Here is a 25,386-nt window from a genome sequence, read left to right on the forward strand (position 1 = left end):
AGCTTTGCTTTTATTTCACGTTTTCTCTGCTATTGGTTATGACCGTGCAGAAGTGACATTGTTAGTGAAGAGGCTGGTTTTAATCTTGGTCTGTTGATCATCTGTGGACAGAATTTAAAACCAGCTGAACCGCCTATTGGAGAATAGATGAGGATCGTCATCTATATAGTTCTACTTTGTTTAATGCATGCTCAATTTGCTGTTATTCTCATTAAAGTGAACTGTGTGTTGAATTTTTATGTTTAAAATGGTGAATTAACCTTATTCTTGGACAATTCTGCACCATGAATGATGTAGGTGGACTTTCACCAATGTTAACCTCAGATACATCTAGATTCTGTAGCTCTGGTGCATCCTACAGCTTGCCACATTAAAGTAATATTCATTTAATATTCCAAAAACAATATCTGTCTGTTTGATGTTGCAGTGCTTGCCGAGCTTGGCAATTAGTTTGCAGACGTTTCACCGCCAATCAATGTGACATCCTCAGGGTGCAGCTCCTGGCGTTCCCTCTCTGCGTGTGCTCACATTTATACAGTGTTCACTTGCCTCGGCTAACACTTGGCTTGGCTAACACTTCAGTTGGCCTTTGAATTCTACTGGCTTGTGTTTCTTTGGTTCTTTGGGGTTCATAGATGGCGTCTATTTCGATATGTTTGCTTATGGAGTTGTCAGAAGAGAACCATGCTTCTAAAAATTGTCATGCCTGCTTCGTGCTTACCTGCGCCAGAACCTCCGTGCTGTCCCAGTTGAAGTGGTGCCCTTCTTTGTCGTCTTGTACTGAGCGCACCGACAGTCACCCTATCTGTATGTGCCACTTGTCTCCCTTTTGCTCTTTGTTAATGGTTTTTGTGCTTGTTGACTGGTTCAGAATAGTTTATTCCTGAAATGGTTGCTGATCTATTTAATTCACTGGGAAAATAGCATAGTGTTTCTTGACCTAATGCAGAGTTTTTGGGGTGTAGTTGAGAATGTGGGTTAGTTGGGAACTTGACCATGAATGTAATTGAGGGAAAAGACCATGAGATATAGGAGCAGAAGTAGGCCATTCAACCCAACGAGTCTGCTCCACCATTCAATCATGGGCTGAATTTATGAAGATGCTGTGTGAGTAAGAGAACTTGGAAGATGATAATACTTTTATGATTTTGCTGCTTCAGCCTGCCGCAGTGACAGAAGTGCTATCCCAGTGGCATTTTCTGACTGACACTGGGAATTGAAGTCTATGCTTGTACCAGGCCGTGACCTGAGTATTGTTCTTTGCCCCCATGTCGGTGCAGTGCAGCACTTCCTGTCCTTTGAACTGGAAAGGGTGGGTGTGATGTAGCTTTACGGCCAGTGTCTTTCACGCTGGGTTTTGCTCCCCCCCGTATAACAGAATGCCCCCTATCTTATCAATCACCTGCCTGACAATCGGCCTTTGGAATAGTTTGTGCAATCAATTTTGCGTAAGCAATCTTTACACTTGTACTCCCAAAACAATGAAAATCATCCAAATCTCAATCTCTTGACAACTAATTCAGTTTGTTTCAGGATCTTGTGTCGTGGGAATTCCTCACAATAGACCCGGGGTTCCCAACTGTTTTTATGCAGTGGAGCCTTGCCATTAACTGAGGGCCCCGTGGACCCCAGGTTTAGAACCGCTGCAGTAGAGCACCCATGTCTGTGCAAAGTTGTGACCATAAACTATGCACAAACCCAGGCAATGGACTTTTCAATTACAAGCATATCCTGCAGATAGCAATCCAGCACGCGGCCACAGTAATGCTTGTGTATAGATTTAGAATGTGGATTCACCTGGTTTATCCACCTCAATCTAGATGCCATCCCTAAATTTGCAGAGTTGCCTTGCTCCTGTTGCTACATGATCTCCACTTGGTTGGCACTAAATTTTGTGACATACTGTTCACCACCATACTATTTGTGACATAATATTCTGCCACCATCTTGAACAAATAAGCACAAAATCATAATGCTAAAATGGCAACCAAACCGTATATTTTACAGTGGAGTTTGCACAAGTAAAATGCTGGATTTTTGACTTTAGGTGCCTACCAAGCCAAGTCCATTTGCCCAACCTGACATTTTGCACAATCTGGCATAAGTAAGGCAGGGTTGATAGCAGCTGGTAAAGGGTGTGTGGGCTTTCTCAAATACACCACCCACCTTGCTGGTGTTGAAACTAGTTTTAATATAACTATTGCCCCTCAAACCCTAAACGATAACACTCCAAAGTAGACTCCAGTCTACTTTGGTGCATTAGTCAGTGGTAAAAGAATATTAATAAAGGGGATGGTACTTACTTTCACCTTCAGAAGGCTTTCTGTTGTACAACACAGTCCTTCTGTGTTAGTTCACAGAGTGACCAGTTCACACAGACTCGGATCTCTGAAAAGTGAAATTTAGCCATGTATTTTACTTCACGGTCATGTATTTTTCTCCCTGGTTTTGACAGATTTAGGATGCCTGGTGAAACAGAGGACTGGGAATAAGGTAGGTGGCTATGATGCAGATAAGATGCCTTGTGGATCTCTGATCTCTTCCTGCCTGTGCGTACAGTTGCTCTCCATCCCTTTGAATTTGCTGCTTCTTTGAAAATCTTGTTTTTATCTCGGACATAGAATCTGGTTTATTATCACTGGTATAGGAAGTGAAGTTTATTGTTTTAATGCAGGTATACAGTGAAAGACATTAAAAAAAAATTCCTATAAATTAAAACTGAATAAAATAGTGCAAAAAGAGAATAATAAGGTAGTGTTCATGGGGCTCATTAATTGTTCGGAAATCTGACTGTGGAGAAACGAAGCTATTCCTAAGAAGTTGAGTGTGGGTCTTAAGACTCCAGTATCTGCTGCCTGATGGTAGTAATGTGAAGAGGGCATGTCCTGGATGGTGGATGCCACTTTTTTGAAGAAGTGCTCAGTGATGGGCAGGGCAGTTGTCACGGTGAAGCTGACTGAGAAAACAACATTCCACAGCCTCTTTTAATCCTGCGCACTGGAACCTTCACACCAGGCAGTGATGTAATCAGTCAGAATACTCTCCACCATACATCTGTAAAAATCATTTTTGGGGACATATGAAATCTTCCTCAAACTCCCGAAGAACTACTAGCAACTGGCATGCCGTCTTCATAATTCCTTTGAGCCCAGGATAGATCTGCCGAGATGGTGATGTCTCGGTACTTGAAGCTGTTCACTCTTTTCACTGTTGACCCCTCGATGTGTTCTTCCAACTTCCCCTTCCTGATGTCCACAATCAGTTCCTTGGTGTTTCTGACATTGTTATTGCAGCGGCACTTAACCAGCTGACCTATCTCACTCCTGTGCGCCTCCTTGGCACCATCTGAGATTCTGCCAACAAAAGAGACGCCATCGCCGGGTTTGTAGGTGGCATTTGAGTTGTACCTAGCCACACAGTCATGCTTGTAGCGAAGTGAGCTCAGCACTCATCCCTGAGGTGCGTCTTTGCTGACTGCAGTGAGGGGGAGATGTCACTGATCCATATTAACTGCGGTCACCTGATGAGAAAGTCAGAATTCAGTTGCAGAGCAAGTGACAAAGGACCAGGTTTTGAAGCTTGTTGGATTTTAGTGAGGTGTTGATGGAGTCAAATGCTAAGATGTAATCGATAAACAGCCTGTTGTTTGTATTGCTAATGTCTGAGTACTCTGAAACTGAATGAAGAGCCTTCACTGTGTACATATTGCAGCTTGTAATGGAATGAGAAAGAATGGAGCGGGTTGCTGGGAAATGGAAGCCAGGAAGAACAAAAGAGAAAACTTTAGACCGTGTATATTATGATTATATAATGATTTTCTTTCAATTTTAGATACAAGTGGAACATACCCATACAGTGGCATACACTGGGAGGAGAAACTAGCACTTTACTGTTCAAGATACCAGATGCAACAGGTAGGAATGAGATGTACAAGGGTCAGATTCTGAGTTGTGGGCTTCTGATAAAATTTCAAATGGTGAAATGTTTGAAAGAAAAACAGAACCTGCAGATGATAGTTCGGAGTAATTGTCATGTGGCTCTACAAAGTACACCCATCCTCAATAGGTTGGAAAGTGAAATTCTATCCCAGGAATTCTAAACATACTGCCAGCCCAAAGTCATAGAAAACAAAACCCTCTCCTGTAAGTGCAAACTCAAAACCTGACCATTAATGCACTAGATCAGTGCATCATTATCATGAGAGTTGATTTCAGTTCTCAGTCCTCACAGAACACAACGTTATCTTGTATCAGTCTATTTGCATGAGAATAATCCAAGATGATGTCCCAAAGTTCACTGGAAGAAATAATTTCTATCAGTAAACTCTGTAAATTGTGTAATCCTGCAAAGGCAATGAAAGCTGAATAGGATGAAACTCAGATCATTACAGATTTTCTTGCCCTTCATCTGGAATAATATTTGACTAATTTGGAGAACTTGGTAGGATTCATTACTGGTATATTTATGTGTCTGTAATACTTTGAGATTAATGTTGGTCTTCAAGGCTATTGAACACCGTACCTAGACAGCTTTCAGCATCTCTCAATAGTTTTGTAGATCACCTGCACTGTCCAAAGTTGCCAGCTCAAACTTTAGGGGGTGCATGTCATTTTAACATTCTTTCTACTTTGTCTAATTTGTTTACCTTCTCCATTCCTATGGAGAGGTCAAATTCAAATTTGGAAAACTATCTCTTAATCCACTCACAACCCAGTGGTATGAGCATAGAATTGTCCAATTTCAGTGAACCGAGACCCCTGATGTTCTTCTCCCACATACACATGCCTGTCCACTTAGTTTTCTTCTTGCTCTGTTTACTTTCCTCATTCTGCTTCTCCCACTTCCCACCTGGTTTCATTGGCCTATCGGCTCCTTCCCACCTGGTTTCATTGGCCTATCGGTTCCTTCCCACCGGGTTTCATTGGCCTATCGGTTCCTTCCCACCGGGTTTCATTGGCCTATCGGCTCCTTCCCACCGGGTTTCATTGGCCTATCGGTTCCTTCCCACCGGGTTTCATTAGCCTATCGGCTCCTTCCCACCTGGTTTCATTGGCCTATCGACTCCTTCCCACCGGGTTTCATTGGTCTATCGACTCCTTCCCACCAGGTTTCATTGGCCTATCGGCTCCTTCCCATCGGGTTTCATTGGCCTTTCGGCTCCGTCCCACCGGGTTCCACATATCACTATCTGCTTCCTTCCTACCCTTCCCTCCGACAGACAATCTTGCACATCCTGCGTGTGTTGGTCATTGACACTAGCGATGCTTTTAATATACATGTGACAAATAAAGCTAATCTTTGATATTTAAAGCAATATTTTATTCTCTTCCGTCGTAGTCATCATGCATGGTCTCGATCTAAAACCTCAGCTTGCAACTTTTGCCTCAAATGCTAATTGACCCCCCCCCCCGCCGAGTTCTTCCACTATTCTGATTTTTAGACCACAAGACAGAGGTCAGGGAGCCCTCCGGTGTCCCTGATAATGACACCTGCAGGAAGTGCATCCAGCTGCAGCTCCTAACAAACCATGTTAGGGAACTGGAGCAGGAGCTGGATGACCTGCGGATCATTCGGGAGAATGAGGAGATTGTAGATAGTAGCTACAGGGAGGTAGTTACGCCAAAGGAACAGAGGACAGGAAATTGGGTCACTGTCAGGCGAGGGAAGGGGAAAGGGCAGGCAGAGCAGGGTTCCCCTGTGGCCATTCCCCTCAACAACAAGTATACTGCATTGGATACTGTTGGGGGGGATGACTTACCTGGGACTAGCTGCAGTAGCCAGATCTCTGGCACTGGGTCTGGCTCTGCAGTGCAGAAGGGAGGGGGGAGAAAGAGGAGAGCGGTAGTGATAGGGGACTCGATAGTTAGAGGGTCAGATAGGAGGTTCTGTGGTCGTGACAGAGAATCCAGGATGGTTTGTTGCCTCCCGGGTGCCAGGGTCAAGGATGTCTCTGATCGATTGCATGACATTCTGAAGTGGGAGGGTGATCAGCCAGATATCGTGGTGCACATCGGTACCAATGAGATAGCAAGGAAGAGTGAGGAGGTCCTGGAGAGTGAGTGTAGAGAGCTTGGTAGGAAGTTGAAAAGCAGGACCTCGAGGGTGGTAATCTCAGGATTGCTACCTGTGCTAGGTGCCAGTGAGGGTAAGAATAGGATGCTCTGGAGGATGAACAAGTGGCTGAGGAACTGGTGTAAGGGGCAGGGTTTCAGATTTCGGGATAATTGGGACCTCTTCTGGGGCAGGTGGGACCTGTACAAGAGAGACGGGTTACACTTGGACTACAGGGGGACCAATAGCCTTTCAGGGAGGTTTGTTAATGCTATTGGGGAGGCTTTAAACTAGATTTGCAGGGGGATGGGAACCACAGTACCAGAGCTGACAGTGTGGCTGGGGTGAAAATAAATGATGTTAAAAGTTCAAGTAAATCCACTAATAGAAAGGTTGTGAGTGGTGGTAAAAATCTTCTGAGGTGTATATATTTCAATGCTAGGAGTATTGCGGGGAAGGCGGATGAGTTGAGGGCGTGGATTGACACGTGGAATTATGACGTTGTAGCAATTAGTGAAACTTGGCTACAGGAGGGGTAGGACTGGCAGCTTAATATTCCAGGGTTCCGATGTTTCAGATGTGATCAAGGCAGAGGAATGAAAGGTAGGGGAGTAGCATTGCTTGTTAGGGAAAATATTACAGCAGTGCTCAGGCAGGACAGATTAGAGGGCTTGTCTACTGAGTCCTTGTGGGCGGAGCTGAGAAACAGGAAAGGTATGGCCACATTAGTGGGATTGTATTACAGACCACCCAATAGTCAACAAGAATTGGAAGTGCAAATCTGCAGAGAGATAGCAGGCAACTGCAGGAAACATAAAGTTGTGGTGGTAGGGGATTTTAATTTTCCATATATTGATTGGGTCTCCCATACTGTTAGGGGTCTAGATGGTTTAGAGTTTGTAAAATGTGTTCAGGAAAGTTTTCTAAAGCAATATATAGAGGGACCAACTAGAGGGGATGCAATATTGGATCTCCTGTTAGGACACGAGTTAGGACAAGTGACGGAAGTCTGTGTAGGGGAGCACTTTGGTTCCAGTGATCATAACACCATTAGTTTCAACTTGATCGTGGACAAGGATAGATCTGGTCCTAGGGTTGAGGTTCTTAACTGGAAGAAGGCCAAATTTGAAGAAATTAGAAAGGATCTAAAAAGCGTGGATTGGGACAGGTTGTTCTCTGGCATGGATGTGATCGGTAGGTGGGAAGCCTTCAAAGGAGAAATTTTGAGAGTGCAGGATTTGTATGTTCCTGTCAGGATTAAAGGCAAGGTGAATAGGAATAAGGAACCTTGGTTCTCAAGGGATATTGCAACTCTGATGAAGAAGAAGAGGGAGTTGTATGACGTGTATAGGAAGCAGGGAGTAAATAAGGTGCTTGAGGAGTATAAGAAGTGCAAGAAAATACTTAAGAAAGAAATCAGGAGGGCTAAAAGAAGACATGAGGTTGCCTTGGCAGTCAAAGTGAAGGATAATCCAAAGAGTTTTTATAGGTATATTAAGAGCAAAAGGATTGTAAGGGATAAAATTGGTCCTCTTGAAGATCAGAGTGGTTGGCTATGTGCGGAACCAAAGGAAATGGGGGAGATCTTAAATAGGATTTTTGCGTCTGTGTTTATTAAGGAAACTGGCATGAAGTCTATGGAATTAAGGGAAACAAGTAGTGAGATCTTGGAAACTGTACAGATCGAAAAGGAGGAGGTCCTTGCTGTCTTGAGGAAAATTAAAGTGGATAAATGCCCGGGACCTGACAGGGTGTTCCCTCGGACCTTGAAGGAGACTAGAGTTGAAATTGCAGGGGCCCTGGCTGAAATATTTAAAATGTCGCTGTCTACAGGTGAGGTGGCGAAGGATTGGAGAGTGGCTCATGTTGTTCCATTGTTTAAAAAAGGATCGAAAAGTAATCCGGGAAATTATAGGCCAGTAAGTTTAACGTCGGTAGTAGGTAAGTTATTTGAAGGAGTACTAAGAGACAGAATCTACAAGCATTTGGATAGACTGGGACTTATTTGGGAGAGTGAACATGGCTTTGTGCGTGGTAGGTCATGTTTGACCAATCTATTGGAGTTTTTCGAGGAGGTTACCAGGAAAGTGGATGAAGGGAAGGCAGTGGATGTTGTCTACATGGACTTCAGTAAGGCCTTTGACAAGGTCCCGCATGAGAGGTTAGTTAGGAAATTTCAATCGCTAGGTATACATGGAGAGGTGTTAAATTGGATTAGACATTGGCTCCATGGAAGAAGCCAGTGGTGGTAGAGAATTGCTTCTCTGAGTGGAGGCCTGTGACTAGTGGTGTGCCACAGGGCTCAGTGCTGGGTCCATTGTTATTTGTTATCTATATCAATGATCTGGATGATAATGTGGGAAATTGGATCAGCAAGTTTGCTGATGATACAAAGATTGGAGGTGTAGTAGACAGTGAGGAAGGTTTTCAGAGCCTGCAGAGGGACTTGGACCAGCTGGAAAAATGGGCTAAAAAATGGCAGATGGAGTTTAATACAGACAAGTGTGAGGTATTGCACGTTGGAAGGACAAACCAAGGTAGAACATACAGGGTTAATGGTAAAGCACTGAGGAGTAAAGTGGAACAGAGGGATCTGGGAATACAGATACAAAATTCCCTAAAAGTGGCATCACAGGTAGATAGGGTCATAAAGAGAGCTTTTGGTACATTGGCCTTTATTAATCAAAGTATTGAGTATAAGAGCTGGAATGTTATGATGAGGTTGTATAAGGCATTGGTGAGGCCGAATCTGGAGTATTGTGTTCAGTTTTGGTCACCAAATTACAGGAAGGATATAAATAAGGTTGAAAGAGTGCAGAGAAGGTTTACAAGGATGTTGCCGGGACTTGAGAAACTCAGTTACAGAGAAAGGTTGAATAGGTTGGGACTTTATTCCCTGGAGCATAGAAGAATGAGGGGAGATTTGATAGAGGTATATAAAATTATGATGGGTATAGATAGAGTAAATGCAAGCAGGCTTTTTCCACTGAGGCAAGGGGAGAAAAAAACCAGAGGACATGGGTTTAGGGTGAGGGGGGAAAAGTTTAAAGGGAACATTGGTGGGGGTGGGGGGGCTTCTTCACACAGAGAGTGGTGGGAGTATGGAATGAGCTGCCAGACGAGCTGGTAAATGCGGGTTCTTTTTTAACATTTAAAAATAAATTGGACAGATACATGGATGGGAAGTGTATGGAGGGATATGGTCCGTGTGCAGGTCAGTGGGACTAGGCAGAAAATAGTTCGGCACAGCCAAAAAGGGCCAAAAGGCCTGTTTCTGTGCTGTAGTTTCTATGGTTAAGAATTAAGCCATTCGGCCTATAGAGTCTGCTCTGCCAAATCATGATGGCTCATCCTTTTCCCTCTCAACCCCATTCTCCTGCCTTTTCCCTGAAATCTTTTATGCCTTGACTAACCAAGAACTTAACAACCTCAGCATTAAATACGTCTGATGATTTGACCTCCACAGCCACCTGTGGCAATGAATTCTACAGATTCACCACCCTCTGGCTAAAGAAATTTTTCCTTATTTCCATTTTAAATGGAAGCCCTCCTATTCTGATGCTGTGCCCTCTGGTCCTAAACTCAACTACTATAGGAAGCATACTCTCCATATCCACTCTACCTAGGCCTCTCAATATTCGATAGGATTCAATGAGATCCCCCTTCATTCTTCTAAATGCCAGCGAGTACTGGCCCAGGGCTGTCAATTGCTCCTCATATGATAAGCCTATCATTCTTGGAATCATTCTCGCAAACCTCCTCTGAACCCTCTCCAATATCAGCATATCCATTCTTAGATAAGGGGCTGATATCTACTCACAATGCTCCAAGTGAGGCTTCACCAATGCCTTCTAAAGCTTCAGCATTGCATCTTAGTCCCCTCGAAATGAATGCTAACATTGCAATTTCCTTCCTCGCCACTGACTCAAGCTACAAATTAATCTTTAGGGAATCCTGTACAAGGACTCCCAAGTCCTTCACACCTCATATTTTTGAATTGTTTTCTCCATTTAGAAAATAGTCTACTGCTTTATTTCTTCTACTAAAAATGCATGACCATACATTTCCCACCACTTTTTGCCCATTCTCGTAATCTGTCTAGCCTCCCTGCTTCCTCAACACTACCTGCCCCTACACCTATCTTCATATCATCTGCAAAGCTATCAATTCTGTCATCCAAATTAAAAAGGCAAAAAAAAATGTGGTTGCAACACTGGCCCCTGTGGAACACCACTAGTCATCGGTAGCCAAACAGAAAAGTCATGTCAGAGCTCAAAAGAGTCTTCAATTTCGGAGTGTTTCAGATTTTGGAATTTCGGATAATGGGTGCTCAGCCTATATTTTAAAGCTTGGTGCAGTCACTTAGTAAGGTGAGAAAGCAAATCTGCAGTAACCATTAGACAATGAGAAGGAAGAGATAAACAATTTTAAAAAGATGCAGTGGGGGAAATGTTGGAATAATTGCATTAATGTCACTTCAGAATAAATGAATCCTCAGCAGCTTAAGAGAAGGAAACGCTGACAAAATATAGAGCATGCAAGAAGTATTTTCAATAATAGACTTTTACTTTAGAAATAACATTGGCCTTCATAGTCATTTTCTTAAGAATAGCTTGTCCGCTTTTTTTTCCATATATACTTAGTGAAAATTCCGACTAATTCGTCTGCCCACATCTTGAAAGTAAACACAGAGCACATTGGGTTCTATCGTGTGCAGTATGAAGACTCGGCCTGGGAAAGAATTATCCATAAACTGATGAGCAACCATACAGTAAGAATGATTGCATTGTCCTTATTTTGATTTTAACCTGCAAAGCCTAAGCAACAAGAGTTGTAGCAGCTGGCTATTTGTGAAGTAAGAGTGTCACGGAAATTTCAGAGCAATTCTCGGCCGAGCCACTCTCTGATTCCCTGCTCATCCATGGGGTGCATTGTTAATGGCCTCCTCCTGTATAATCAACAGAATTCCTCACAAATTATGCTCTTGGCCGGGTGGGGGACCACTTTAACAAACGCCTTCTTTCTGTCCGCACGATCACCCAGTGGCTACTTATTTCAATGTGACTTCCCATTCTCATTCTGACATTCCTGTCCATGGCCTCCTCACTCTCGCGATGAGACCAAACTCGGGATGGAAGAGCAACACCTCATATTCCTCATATCCACCTAATATGATACTTGAACATCAATTTCTCCAACAATTTCTCCACCCCGCCCTTCCCCTTTCCATTTCCCATGCTGGTTACCTGTCAGCACCTCTCTCCTCATTTACCCATCGTCTTCCTCTGGTTCTCCTAATCCTTCCCTTTCTTCCTTGGCCCACTGTCCTCTTCATTGGGTCAGAGAAGGTATAACCTGAGATTCTTGCTCTTTGCTGACATCAATGAAATGGAGGGAGGAAAAAAAAACAAAGAGTGAATTACAGGAAACACTGGAACACCAAAGCCTCCCTCCCCCCTGTCCCCCCACGCACAAGCAGCAGCAAAAGCATCAAATTCCTCGCCCCCCCCCCCCCACACACCATGCAAGCAATAGCAAAGCTCCAGAGACCGTGGTCTAGAGTCCATCAAAAACTACTGCCCATTCCAACACTCTGACATCTCAGACTGGCTCTCTCTCTCACCGGAAAAGTTGGGGAGGGGAATAAAGATATTGCTCCTTCAATGACAAGGGAGACCAACAGCTTGCTGTTTTGATGTACAATCTGCTGCATCACCTCCTCCTTCAGCTCCTTGCCTCCTCTGCCTATCATCTCCCAAATAAAGAGAGCCGGAAAAAGTTAGTGACATTTCTTATCTGGTTTGTTGCCCATGGCAACTTTCCAATGCGATTAGATGACAAGAGGAAGAGCTGGGTAAGGGGAAGTCTATGCCAAAGGGTTTGCTGAAAGCTTTAGAGTTGACATGTGCCGTCTTCCATTTTGCAAACCACAACTTGAAAGAAAGCCTAATGCTTACTTAACTTGGCATATCTGCTTCTCTATTTAGGATTTCTCAAGCAGCGATCGCACAGGGTTTATTGATGACACATTTTCACTGGCAAAGTAAGTGTCTGAGCAACAATCTGAATGTTGACAATTTTTCCTGTTTTGATGCAGTAAGTTAGCACCCTACCCTTTCACAGGTACATTTAATGTCAGAGACATGTATACAAAATACATCCGGAAATTCTTTTTCTTTGCAAACATCCACGAAAACAGAGGAGTGCCCCAAAGAATGAATGACAGTTAAATGTTAGAACCCCAAAGCACCCTCCACCAGCAAAAAAAATGTTGGTACCCCCCCACCGAACACTCAAGCGTGCAGCAAACATCAATAAAGATACAGACTTGCAGTACCCCAAAGACTTCTCGTTCACCAGGTAATTCGATATACCACAGGCTCTCTCCCTCTCTCTAATAATGGAAAAAGAGGTGTCTCCGTTTGACAGTGAGAGGGGAGACATAACAAACAACTTGTTGAAAAAGTCTGTTATGTTGCTTTTTCTGAGCTCTGTGCCCACAGAGTCGGCCCCGGAAGGGTGCAGCTCTCTGGACACACAACCCATGGCAGCTAACCCATTGCTCCCGATGTCCTGTGTTCGCCGCAACACATCAGGCGGCAGTACCGGCCGAGAATCAGCCCATCTCCAGAGCCACAAACTCCTAGAACCCTGAAGGTGTGCTCGTCTTCCAGGCCGCATCCTTGGGGTATTAAAAAGCAGCCAGTCATGAGGCCCTGAGAGCGGTCCCATTCCTGCAAAGAACCGAAGTCAGAGTGTGACTCCAGGTCAGGAAAAGAACCTTGAAAAGGGGAAAAGAGATATCAAAGATAGAAACAGAGCAGTTTCTGAAAATGCAAGGAAAGGAGTCACCGTTTAGCACCATCACAACTTCGCTCTGCCCCTCCGAACATCATTACCAGTACTCTGAAACACTCAGGACATAAGTGAAAAAGGCTGTTTAGTTTGTTGATTTTCTCATCTTTGGAAACATAATAGGATATTTTCAGATTGAATGCAAATTCAGTGGTTCCCACCTAATGACCCTGAAAGGAGGCCTGGGTTACTACTTGGTTTCAGCATCATTAACATTTCCTGGGTGAGCTGCAGGCACTTGGGTCATTATTCATGCAAACTGGTGGTAGGGGGTGCCAGGAAATTACAAATGACTTTTGCTGAACCTTCAGGAAAACCCCAAAACCCAAAATAAAAGCTGTTAAAATACCTTGGTTTTCACGAGGCTTTCAGAGCTCCTCAAAGGACAGACAGTTAAGTATTTTTTTGTCCTCCACTGCCCATCTGAAAGGTGGTATGCATTGCAGTCATAACGTGCCAATGGGAGAGAGGTGAATGTGTTGGTGACAGAAGGCTGCAGATTAAGAAAACTGCTTTGTTCAATGTCGTGTTGAGCTTTTTGCGTGATGGGGGAGCCTGCAGAGGAATGGGACTTTTTTCATCAGTGAAGATCCAGGCTCACCACTGGGGATGAGTCAGGCAACTGGGTATGAACAATACTCACTAGTGTTGTCAGCAGAATGGGGAAAAAATAAGATTGAGAGGGAAGATTTGTTGATTGTTCAGGTGTATTAAGACAATAGACTGGGGGCAGGAATGGAGAGAAGAAGAGAATAATTAATTTTAGATGAATTGTACTGTGATCAGGAATGGATGCAGATTCAAGAGAAATGACCATATGTTAATTGAATAAAAGAGGGCTTTGGGAAAGGAGAAGGCAGTGGCACAAACCAGAGGTCTGTCCTGGCAACAAGCTGGAGTTCATTATCAGGTTGGCCCAAATAGCCACACGAATTATAAACTTCTCATGATTCTACCATTGCTCTGCTAATACAGGAGACTGATTTTGTATCTTATTAGTCATTTAAAGAACAGTCTCCATCTCTCCAGAGTTTAAATTGTCAGTCATTGTCTGATAGCCAGTGGTGGAAGAGCAGAAATCCTTCCAACTAAATATTCAGAAGAGCAAAGACATTGCTTTCTAGTTTCTAGTTACATATCACATTCCCTTAACGCCGCCCATCCCTGTACCTAGCAAGAACCGGATGGTTTGAGTGGAAGGGCTATTCTTGAACCTGGTGGTGTGTGATTCCAGTTTCTGCCCGATGGTAGCTGTGACAAAATGGTGTGGCCTGATGGTGGGGATCTATGATCAATGTTGTCTTCTTGAGGCAATACTACCAATGATGTGAGTGATTTGCCTACCTGTGATATCTTGGGCAGAGTCCACTACTCTGCAGCTTCTTGCGTTCTTGTGCATTCAAGTTGCCATACCAGAGCGTGATGTAGCATGTCAGGAAATTGTCAACAGTACATCTGGAGATGTCTGTTAGAACGTATGGTGACAAACTGAAGCTCTTTGGCCTCCTACGAAGTATAGACACTTAAGATGACATCAATGTGCTGGCCTCACAATTTGCCACCTGGTATATTAATAACCAGAAATTTAAAGCAGCTGATGTTTTCCAACACCAATCCCCCAATGTTTGCCTTCCTTCCCATTCTCAAAGTCAGCAACCAGCTCTTGCTTGACTGATATTGAGCAAGAGGTTGTTTATGCAGCAGCACTTAACCAAGTGACTTGTCTTGCTCCAGTAAACTGATTCGTCACCACCTGCGATTCGTCCAATGACAGCAGTGTTGTCGGCGAATTTGAAGATGGCACTGTTTGGTCACACTGCTTTGTGTGTTTAGGAAGTAGAGCAAGCAGCCGATCACGCAGTCCTGAGGTGCAGATGGTCAGTGAGGAGGAGATGTTACCACTCCTCCTCACTGAGGTCTGCCAGAGAGGAAGTCAGGTATCCCATTGCAGTAGTGGCTTGAAGCTCGATGAGTTTGGATGGGATGACAGTGCTGAAATCTGAGCTGCAGCCTGACACATCAGTTCCCGTTGTCTAGATGGTCCGCAGCAGAATGAAGAGCCAAAGAAATCTCATCTGCTGATGACCGACTCTGTCGGGGGGCAAACTGTGTGCTCTCTGAGGCAGGAGTTGATTTGTTCCCTAACTGGCCTATCAAGGCACCTGGTAGATGCAGGAGCCACTGGATGGTGATCATTGAGACAGGTCACCATATTCGTCTTGGGCAGTGGAAGTTACCATCTCTGGGCAGGAATAAAATCCAACAGGAAGCTGAACTCTAATTGTGTTTCTCGTAATGTTTCCCTCCTTTGCAGAGCAGCTCTCCTGCAGTACTCTGTGGCCTTAAACATGACAAAATACTTGAAAAATGAAACAGATTATTTACCTTGGTCAATAGCTATTTCATCCATTGCATATATTCAGCGCATGCTACGGGACGATGACCATCTTGACGAAAAGTTCCAGGTGAGCTATGCTTAATATCTTGAAAGACTGAACAATAATAGAAATTAAAGCATTTGACTTTCACCTTTGGCATTTTTGCTTTTGTAGGCCTATTGGAAAGAGCAGGTGAAGCCCATTGCTAGTATGCTTGGCTGGGATGACAGTAACTCCCATTTGGAAAGGTTCACTATTTTTACATATTATAATTATGAATCACATCATCCATTTAAATTGCAAGAAGTAACCTACGGGTTGATTTTGCTGTATTTGTAGGTTACTGAGGAGCGACGTTCTGGACCTTGCATGCTACACGGGAGATACAGAAGCATTAAGCAATGCAAACAAGTTATTCAGAGAATGGTTATCAGGCAAAAGGTGAACCTATTGGCTCTAATGCTTATGGGGAAGGTCTAGCGTGCACAGTAATGGTGGAGGACGACAAACTGCAGTCAGGGAAAGAGCCTGTCAAGTTTATTGAGAATTTCTCCCCGCACCATGGATAGACATGTCAGAATGGGAACGGGAATCCCATTTCAGCAATTATTGTGGAGGAAGGTTTATTTGAGGTTTGAGGGAGCATTCAGGCCTGAGCCAGGTTGCAAAAGGCATATGCCTACTTGATCCAGCTGCTCTGTTTCCATTTGCATGTTGGTGTTACTGACTCCTGGGCATTAAAGCAAGCTCGCAAATTCATGTTGAAGCCCAACTAAAAGCAAGCAGAACACAAACCATGCAACGTTCTTCAAGAAAATGTGCTGGGGCCATTTTGTTTCGGTCATGTCACAGAATGTTCTAATTTGAACCCTATCATATCCAGTTAAAATCAACTCCCGCCCCCATTTCACATGCCTTTTATTATTAATTTGGTGAAAATAAAATACGAAAATGTGGAAATAATTTCAAATCATTTTTTTTTACTCCAGTATAGCACCTAATCTGCGGCTACTTGTTTACCACTACGGAATGAAACAAGCTAATGAGTCTTCATGGGAATTTATGTTTAAAAAGTACCAGGAAACCACTCTTGCCCAGGAGAAGGACAAGCTTCTGTACGGATTAGCTTCAGTGGAGAATATTCAGCTTTTGGACAGGTAGTTACAATGCTACTGCTGACCGTCTCACGCATCTATTGCAACAGTTTTGCCACTTCAGAAACTGAAAGGATTTTCCAATCAATTTCTGTTTCCATAACTTTAAATTTTCTTCAAATCGATTTTCAATGCTGCCCTTCTTTAGCAGTGCTCAGTTCAAAGTCACTGGAGACTGCTGCCCCAGGAAGTACAGAATTTATGAATATTCTTACATTTGTAGCTCCAGGACCCAAGACCGAGCTGAAGGCCAACTCACAAAAATAGTGGCCGATACCCAAAATCTCATTGTACTTTTAAGTTTCAGAGATACAGATCTGTAGTTATTTACTTGAAAATCAAGCTGCTAAAAATTTTCTTTTTTCATGTAGGTTCTTAAGCTATATTAAAAATGAAAGTTTCATAAAGAGTCAGGATGTGTTTACAGTTCTCAACTACATTTCGTACAACAAATATGGGAAAACAATGGCATGGGATTGGACACGACTCAACTGGGAATACTTGGTGCAAAGGTAGCAACATAACTTCTTTCCTTTTCTCTGGACAGTTTCACTAACTAGGTAAAGTCTTACTCAGTTCCATGTTTCTTGTTGTTTATTAGTATTCACACAGCTTTTTGTTCTGTTGAATTTCAATTTTAATCGTAATCATCATTTAAGGTTTTTATGCACAAAGAATTTAACACCCCTGTGAAAATGGTGTGCTTTTAGTAAATGGTATCATGAGTCAAAGGTTCATTTATTATCAAGCAACACACACAAAAAATGCGGATGAACGCAGCAGGCCGGGCAGCATCTATAGGAAGAGGTACAGTCGACGTTTCAGGCCGAGACCCTTCGTCAGGGTACTTTTGCGCTATACAACTCTGAACTGACGTCCATGGGTTTTGTTTGTTTTGTGGCATCTGGAGAAGAATCTCACAGAGAAACTGCAAACCCTTCGCACCCCCCCCACCGCACAACAAAAGAATGTCAACGCAATCATCAATTAACCACCACCCTTACACAAGAATACGAGAAAGAATGGGTGACAGCTTAGCACATGAGAACCATATGTCTGAAAAAGCCAACAGTGCAACATCCGCCAAATGTCACTGAGAGAGAGATGCTGCTCGAACACAGGCCAGCCCTTCAGCTGCAAGGGAAGAGCTTGCACTTAGTGGGTGCTGGGCATGCAGCTGTGGCATACACAATTCATGGTCGAAGTTGCTGCTCAGTATTGTAGCACACATGGAGATGTAGGAACATGGTGAACATTGACTACAGAAACATGAGGGGCTGTTCCAGCTCCATTACAGGACCCATCCTTACCTGAGCTGCCTATTGGAAGTCCATCAATGAAACAAGGTCTGGTATCACAGGTGGCACCAATATTTTCAACATCATCGATAAGGCTTTTTACATGTGTAGTGTGGACAAAAGTCACAAATCCTATCCCAATCCCTCATGTTGAACATTACAATATCCTTTTAACCTTTAGAAATGTGCTTTGCCCAATCCTATTCCCACCCCACAATGGCAAGGTGTCCCAAACCAGCAGCACTTTCTCAGCTCCCGGCATTGTAGTGGATGACACTCTAAACTCTGCATCCAGTTTTCATTCAGTTATTCACAAGGCGATTTGTTAGAATGCAGGACCTACCCTTCCTTGAATGAAACTGCCACTGAGTGCTCACATAGCACCATCTTGGCATGCACCTTAGCTGCTCCAAAATATTTTTGCCCCAATTTCTTCAAAAGTCTATGACAGGGAATGATGACAGAGGCACAGTCTCCTATTGGATGGTTGTTCTAATGTAACTTATTCTTTAATAATTTCTTTTGCTAGCTTGAGAAAGGTAGACTTGTCTATATAGCCTGGGTTTCCGCAACCATTTCACAAGGAAGTGGTAGTGGTTAGGATGATGTGTAACACTGGATATACAGCAGTCAATATGTACGCACTAGAAAGCTTTGGGGAGTATTACGAACGTGGCCAGCTACTGGTTCCTTTTTGGTGTTGATAAACAAGATTGAGTTTTCTGAGAACATGTTGCCAGTCAATTGTCTTGATGATCAATGTGCCTGCAGATTCCTAATAAAGTAGCCTTGGGTGGGCTGATACTCAGTGCTTAGAAACTGTCTTCTAAGTTTTGTGTTTGGGATGAACCCATCATGGTGTAGCTTCGTGCAATCTTGCTTTGAAGGAGCATTTGACAAACCTACATTTTGTGTACTTTTTCAGATACACAATTAACGATAGAAATCTAGGACGACTAGTTTTGAGAATAACGAGATCATTTAACACTGAACTCAGTTTGTGGCAGGTAAGTAACAAGAAATAAGTTTTAGAAAGCTTTGCATTATTGTATGTAGTTCATGATGAGTGGTGTATGTCTGAGACAAAATCATAAGCTTTCTCTAATAGATACACTGAAGTAAAATGTAAAAGCTAGCTTTGCAACGTTGGTCATCCACTTTGGAAAGAAAATTGGAAAATCTGAATATTATTTAAATAGTGAAGAGTTGCAGCACATGTTGTGCAGAGGGTCTTGGGTGTGCTTGTGAATGAATTGCAAAAGGTTAGTTTGCAGAAGCAACATCTTAACAAGAAGACAAAGGAGTTGTAGCTTTCACTTCTAGCAGGATTGAATTTATGAGCAGGGAAGTTGTGCTGTAACAATACAAGGTATTAGTGAGGCCACACCTGGAGTATTGCATGCAGTTCTGACCTCCCTACTGGAAGAAGGGATTTACTAACTTTGGAGGCAGTGCAATGGAGGTTCATGATGTTGTTTACGAAGATTAGGGGTTGACCATTGAAGAGAGATTGAGCCACTTGCTGGAATTCAGGAGAATGACAGGGGATATTGTGGAAACATAAAATTTGTGAAAGGGATAGATAAAATAGAGGCAGAAAAGTTACTTCTACTGTAAGTGAGACTGGGGCTCGGGATATAAGGAGTTCATATGTTCTCCACTTGACCGTTTGTGTTTCCTCCGGGTGCTCTGGTTTCCTCCCAGAGTCCAAAAACGTACCGGTTGGTAGAAACCATAGAAACCGTAGAAAAACTACAGCACAGAAACAGGCCTTTTGGCCCTTCTTGGCTGTGCTGAACAATGTTCTGCCTAGTCCCACTGATCTGCATGCGGACCGTATCCCTCCATACACCTCCCATCCATGTATCTGTCCAATTTATTCTTAAATGTTAAAAAGGAACCCGCATTTACCACCTCCTCTGGCAGCTCATTCCATACTCCCACCACTCTCTGTGTGAAGAAGCCCCCCCACCCCCACCAATGTTCCCTTTAAACTTTTCCCCCCTCACCCTTAACCCATGTCCTCTGGTTTTTTTCTCCCCTTGCCTCAGTGGAAAAAGCCTGCTTGCATTTACTCTATCTATACCCATCGTAATTTTATATACCTCTATCAAGTCTCCCCTCATTCTTCTATGCTCCAGGGAATAAAGTCCTAACTTATTCAACCTTTCTCTGTAACTGAGTTTCTCAAGTCCGGGCAACATCCTTGTAAACCTTCTCTGCACTCTTTCAACCTTATTAATATCCTTCCTGTAATTTGGTGACCAAAACTGAACACAATACTCGAGATTCGGCCTCACCAATGCCTTATACAACCTCATCATAACATTCCAGCTCTTATACTCAATACTTTGATTAATAAAGGCCAATGTACCAAAAGCTCTCTTTACAACCCTACCTACCTGTGATGCCACTTTTAGGGAATTTTGTATCTGTATTCCCAGATCCCTCTGTTCTACTGCACTCCTCTGTGCCTTACCATTTACCCTGTATGTTCTACCTTGGTTTGCCCTTTCAAAGTGCAATACCTCACACTTGTCAGTATTAAACTCCATCTGCCATTTCTCAGCCCATTTTTCCAGCTGGTCCAGGTCCCTCTGCAGGCTTTGAAAACCTTCCTCACTGTCCACTACACCTCCAATCTTTGTATCATCAGCAAATTTGCTGATCCAATTTACCACATTATCATCCAGATCATTGATATAGATGACAAATAACAATGGACCCAGCACTGATCCCTGTGGCACACCACTAGTCACAGGCCTCCACTCAGAGAAGCAATTCTCTACCACCACTCTTTGGTTTCTTCCATTGAGCCAATGTCTAATCCAATTTACCACCTCTCCATTGAATTTTCCTAACTAACCTCCCATGCGGGACCTTGTCAAAGGCCTTACTGAAGTCCATGTAGACAACATCCACTGCCTTCCCTTCATCCACTTTCCTGGTAACCTCCTCGAAAAACTCCAATAGATTGGTCAAACATGACCTACCACGCACAAAGCCATGTTGATTCTCCCTAATAAGTCCCTGTCTATCCAAATGCTTGTAGATTCTGTCTCTTAGTACTCCTTCCAATAACTTACCTACTACCGACGTTAAACTTACTGGCCTATAATTTCCCGGATTACTTCTCGATCCTTTTTTAAACAATCGAACAACATGAGCCACTCTCCAATCCTCCGCCACCTCACCTGTAGACAGCGACATTTTAAATATTTCAGCCAGGGCCCCTGCAATTTCAACACTAGTCTGCTCTAAGGTCCAAGGGAATACCCTGTCAGATCAATCTACGCCCTCAACTCGTCTGCCTTCCCCGCAATACTCCTAGCATTGAAATATATACACCTCAGAAGATTTTAACCACCACTCACAAACTTTCTATTTGCAGCTTTGCTTGAACTTTTAACATCATTTATTTTCACCCCAGCCACACTGTCAGCTCTGGTACTGTGGTTCCCATCCCCCTGCAAATCTAGTTTAAAGCCTCCCCAATAGCACTAACAAACCTCCCTGAAAGGATATTGGTCCCCTTATAGTTCAAGTGTAACCTGTCTCTCTTGTACAGGTCCACCTGCCCCAGAAGATGTCCCAATGATCCTGAAATCTGAAACCCTGCCCCCTACACCAGTTCCTCAGCCACTTGTTCATCCTCCAGACCATCCTATTCCCACCCTCACTGGCACGTAGCACAGGTAGCAATCCTGAGATTACCACCCTTGAGGGCCTGCTTTTCAACTTCCTACCAAGCTCCCTATACTCACTCTCCAGGACCTCCTCACTCTTTCTTGCTATCTCATTGGTACCGATGTGCACCACGACATCTGGCTGATCACCCTCCCACTTCAGAATGTCATGCAAGCGATCAGAGACATCCTTGACCCTGGTACCCGGGAGGCAACAAACCATCCTGGGTTCTCTGTCACGACCACAGAACCTCCTATCTGACCCTCTAAGTCCCCTATCACTACCGCTCTCCTCTTTTTCCCCCCTCCCTTCTGCACTGCAGAACCAGACTCAGTGCCAGAGATCTGGCTGCTTCAGCTTGTCCCAGGTAAGTCATCCCCCCCAACAGTATCCAGTGCGGTATACTTGTTGTTGAGGGGAATGGCCACAGGGGAACCCTGCTCTGCCTGCCCTTTCCCCTTCCCTCGCCTGAAAGTGACCCAATTTCTTGTGCTCTGCTCCTTCGGTGTAACTACCTCCCTGTAGCTACTATCTATAATCTCCTCATTCTTCCGAATGATCCGCAGGTCATCCAGCTCCTGCTCCAGTTCCCTAACATGGTTTGTCAGGAGATGCAGCTGGATGCACTTCTTGCAGGTGTCGTTGTCAGGGACACCGGAGGGCTCCCTGACTTCCCACATCCTGCAAGAGGAGCATTCCAACATCCTGCCTGGCATTCTCTCTACGCTAGACAATCTGAACAAAAAACGTACCGGAACCTACCCTGGCCTCTACCTGTTCTCGCGGAAGCCTGTTGAACTAAAGCTGTCCCACTCAGCTCCCTCTCACTCCGCTGCCCGCTGTATATGGTGGTCTGTTTTTAAACCTTGGCGCGCTACGTCACGCGCCTGCGCAGTGCAGACCCTTCTCCCCGAGCAGGTTAATTGGTCATTGTAAATTGTCTCATGATTAGGCTCAGGTTAAATGGGGTTTGCTGAGCAGTATGGCCTATTCCATAATGTATCTCAATAAATAAATGAAGTTCCAAGATTTGGGAGAATAGATTTAGAATGGAGATGAGGAGAAACTGCTTTTCCCTGAGTAGTGAACTTTGTCCCAGGAAAACAGTTGAAGCCACCTCATTAAATATATTCAAGACACAGTTAGATTTTTGTACAGCAGGGGAGTTGAGGGTTACAGGGGAAGGGTATCTAGGTGGCATTGAGTCCATGGTCACATCACCCATGGTCTCATTGAATGGTGGAGCAGACTCAACAGGCTAGTCACAAGGCATAGGAGCAGAAATAGGCCATTCAGCCCATCGAGTCTGCTTCACCATTCTATCATGGCTGATCCTGGCTCCCATCCACCCCATACACCTGCCTTCTCGCCATATCCTTTAGTGCCCCGACCGATCAGGACACTGTCAGTATATCCAATCCTATCTCTCGTGTTCTTATCTGCTGCTTCTGAGCAGCTCTCACCAGCATAGGCTGGGTCAGTTTTATTAAAGTTTGTAAACTGAAGAGGGAGACGGAAAGTTAGATTAGGATGCATTATTTGAAAGTGAGATGTGGGGCCTAGAACAATCTTTTGGAATAGAAGAGGTTAGAATGGTGGTGAGTGAACAACCAAAGTTTTGACTCAGCGGTGTCTGTAAAACAATTAACAAGAGAATCCGACGCTATCACAATTTAAGTGGGGTACTAAGGACTTCTCATAGCTTTCAAACTTTCTATCTAGCCTGTGGTCCAAATGTATATGTGGCTGGTGGAAAAACCTGCAGTATACATTTGTTCTTGGTAATTGGGAAGACCACAGAAATCTCAAACATTTTAACTGTCAAGGCAACATACGGTCAAAGTGATAAATCTGAAGTAAGAACATGATAAATAGAAGAAGACAGTCAGAGAACACTACAGAACAGAAATAGGCCCTTTGAGCCATCTAGTTTGTGCTAAACTATTAATCTGCTGGTCACATCGGCCTGTACCCAATCCATACCCCTCCCAACCGTGTACCTATCCAAATTTCTCTTAAATGTTGCAATCAGACCTGCATCCACCAGCAACTCGTTTCACACTCTCACAAGCCTCTGAGTAAAGAACTTTCCCTTCATATTCCCCTTAATTTCATCTTTCACCCTTAACCCATGACCTCTACCCTACCACAGTGTAAACACTTGCATTTACCCTATCTATACTCCTCATAATTCTGTATATCACTATCAAATCTCCTCTCATTCTCCTACGCTCTAGGAAATAGCCGTAATCTATTTAACCTTTCCCTGTAACTTAGGTCTTCAGGAGGTGACAACATCTTTGTACCCATACTTTGATCTATGGAGGCCAATGTGCCAGAAGTTCTCTTTGCAATCTTTCTCTGATGCCGCTTTCAAGGAATTATGGATCAGTATTCCAATGTCACTCTGTTCTACTGCACACTTCAATGCCCTACTGCTCACTGTGTAAGACCTACCCTAGTTTATTCTCCCAAAGTGCAACACCTCACATTTGCCTGTATTAAATTCCACCTGCCATTTGCCAGCCTAGTTTTCCAGCTGGTCCAGATCCTGCAGCAAGGTTTTGACCTTCACTGTCCACTACACACCCTGTGTTGGTGTCACCTTCAGATTTGCCAATCCCTATTACCGCATTTCCATTCCATATCATTCATTTAGATGAAAAGCAAAAATGGACCCAGCACTGATCCCTGTGGCACACCACAAGTCAGTGGCCGTGAGATGCAACAACCTACAGCCACTGTCTGCTTCTCCAGTTTACTACCTCATCCTGAATGCAAGTGACTGAACCTTCTTGACCATTCTTCCATGAGGGACCTTGTCAAGTGCCCTGCGAAAATCCTTATAGAGAACATGCACTGCCTTATGTTCATCAAACCTCCTGGTAACCTTCTCATAAAACTCTATAAGATTGGTCAGACATGACCTACCACGCACAAAGCCATGTTGTCTGTCCCTAATCAGTCCCTGTCTATATATCTGGTCCCTCATGATACGTTCCATTAACCTACACACTACTGACGACAAGTTCACCGGCCTATAATTTCCTGGCTATTCTTGGAGCCTTTCTTGAACAACTGAAAACATTTGCTATCTGCCAATCCTCAGGCACCTCATCTATGGCTAAGGATGTTTTAAACTAAGGATCTCTAAGGCTCCTGCAATTTCTACACTAGCCTTCCAGCGGGTCTAACAAAGCACGTCATCAGGCCCTGGGGATTTATCCACCCTAATTTACCTCAGGACAGCAAACACCTCCTCTTTAATCTGTATAGGGTCCATGAGCTCACTGCGGCATTGTCTCACATCTATAGACTTCTATGTCTGTCCCCAAGTAAATACAGATGCAAAAAATCCATTTAACATTTCCCCATCTCATTTGGCTCCATGCATAGATGACCACTCTGATCTTCAAGGGGAGTAATTTTGTCCCTTGCTGTCCCATTGTTCTGACTCAAGTACCTCAGTTCTTCCTTCATGCTTATGCCTGCTCTGCACCGCCTCCTTAACCAGGAGCTCCATATCTCTCAAAAACCAAAGTTCCCTGAACCTGTTATCCTTGCCTTTTATTCCAACAGGAACATACAAACTCTGTACTCTCAGAATTTCTTCATTCATACAGTGGAGTAGGCCCTTCTGGCCACCAGTTTAACCCTAGCCAAATCGTGGGATTGCTTACAATCACCAATTAACCTACCAGCCAGTCCATCTTTGGACTGTGGGTGGAAACCGAAGCACCCAGAGGAAAACCATGTGGTCATGGGGAGATCATACAATCTCCTGACAGATAGCGGTGGGAATTGAACGTGGGCTGCTGATGCTGTAAAGCCTTGGGCTAGCCACTATGCTACTGTGACCCCCACTTACCAAGGGCACCTTTGCCAGAAAACAACTTGGCCAATCCACACTATCCAGATCTCGATACCATCAAATTGGACTTTTTCCAGTTTAGGATCTCAGAC

General features: G+C 43.9%; 1 protein-coding gene across 1 annotated transcript in view; it reads left to right on the plus strand.

Annotated features, from left to right (window-relative positions):
• The window catches only part of enpep (glutamyl aminopeptidase), a 104,780-nt gene that overhangs the window by 73,596 nt on the left and 5,798 nt on the right, over nt 1-25,386 (plus strand). Inside the window, exons 11-19 of the mRNA XM_063046364.1 lie at nt 3,832-3,914; nt 10,695-10,822; nt 12,039-12,094; nt 15,221-15,371; nt 15,459-15,532; nt 15,624-15,725; nt 16,274-16,441; nt 16,810-16,950; nt 18,662-18,743. Of these exons, the coding sequence (XP_062902434.1) occupies nt 3,832-3,914; nt 10,695-10,822; nt 12,039-12,094; nt 15,221-15,371; nt 15,459-15,532; nt 15,624-15,725; nt 16,274-16,441; nt 16,810-16,950; nt 18,662-18,743 (985 nt within the window). The remainder of the gene's footprint in view (nt 1-3,831; nt 3,915-10,694; nt 10,823-12,038; nt 12,095-15,220; nt 15,372-15,458; nt 15,533-15,623; nt 15,726-16,273; nt 16,442-16,809; nt 16,951-18,661; nt 18,744-25,386) is intronic.

The sequence above is a fragment of the Mobula hypostoma genome, chromosome 4 (assembly GCF_963921235.1).
Source record: "Mobula hypostoma chromosome 4, sMobHyp1.1, whole genome shotgun sequence".
NCBI classification, from domain to species: Eukaryota; Metazoa; Chordata; class Chondrichthyes; order Myliobatiformes; family Myliobatidae; genus Mobula; species Mobula hypostoma.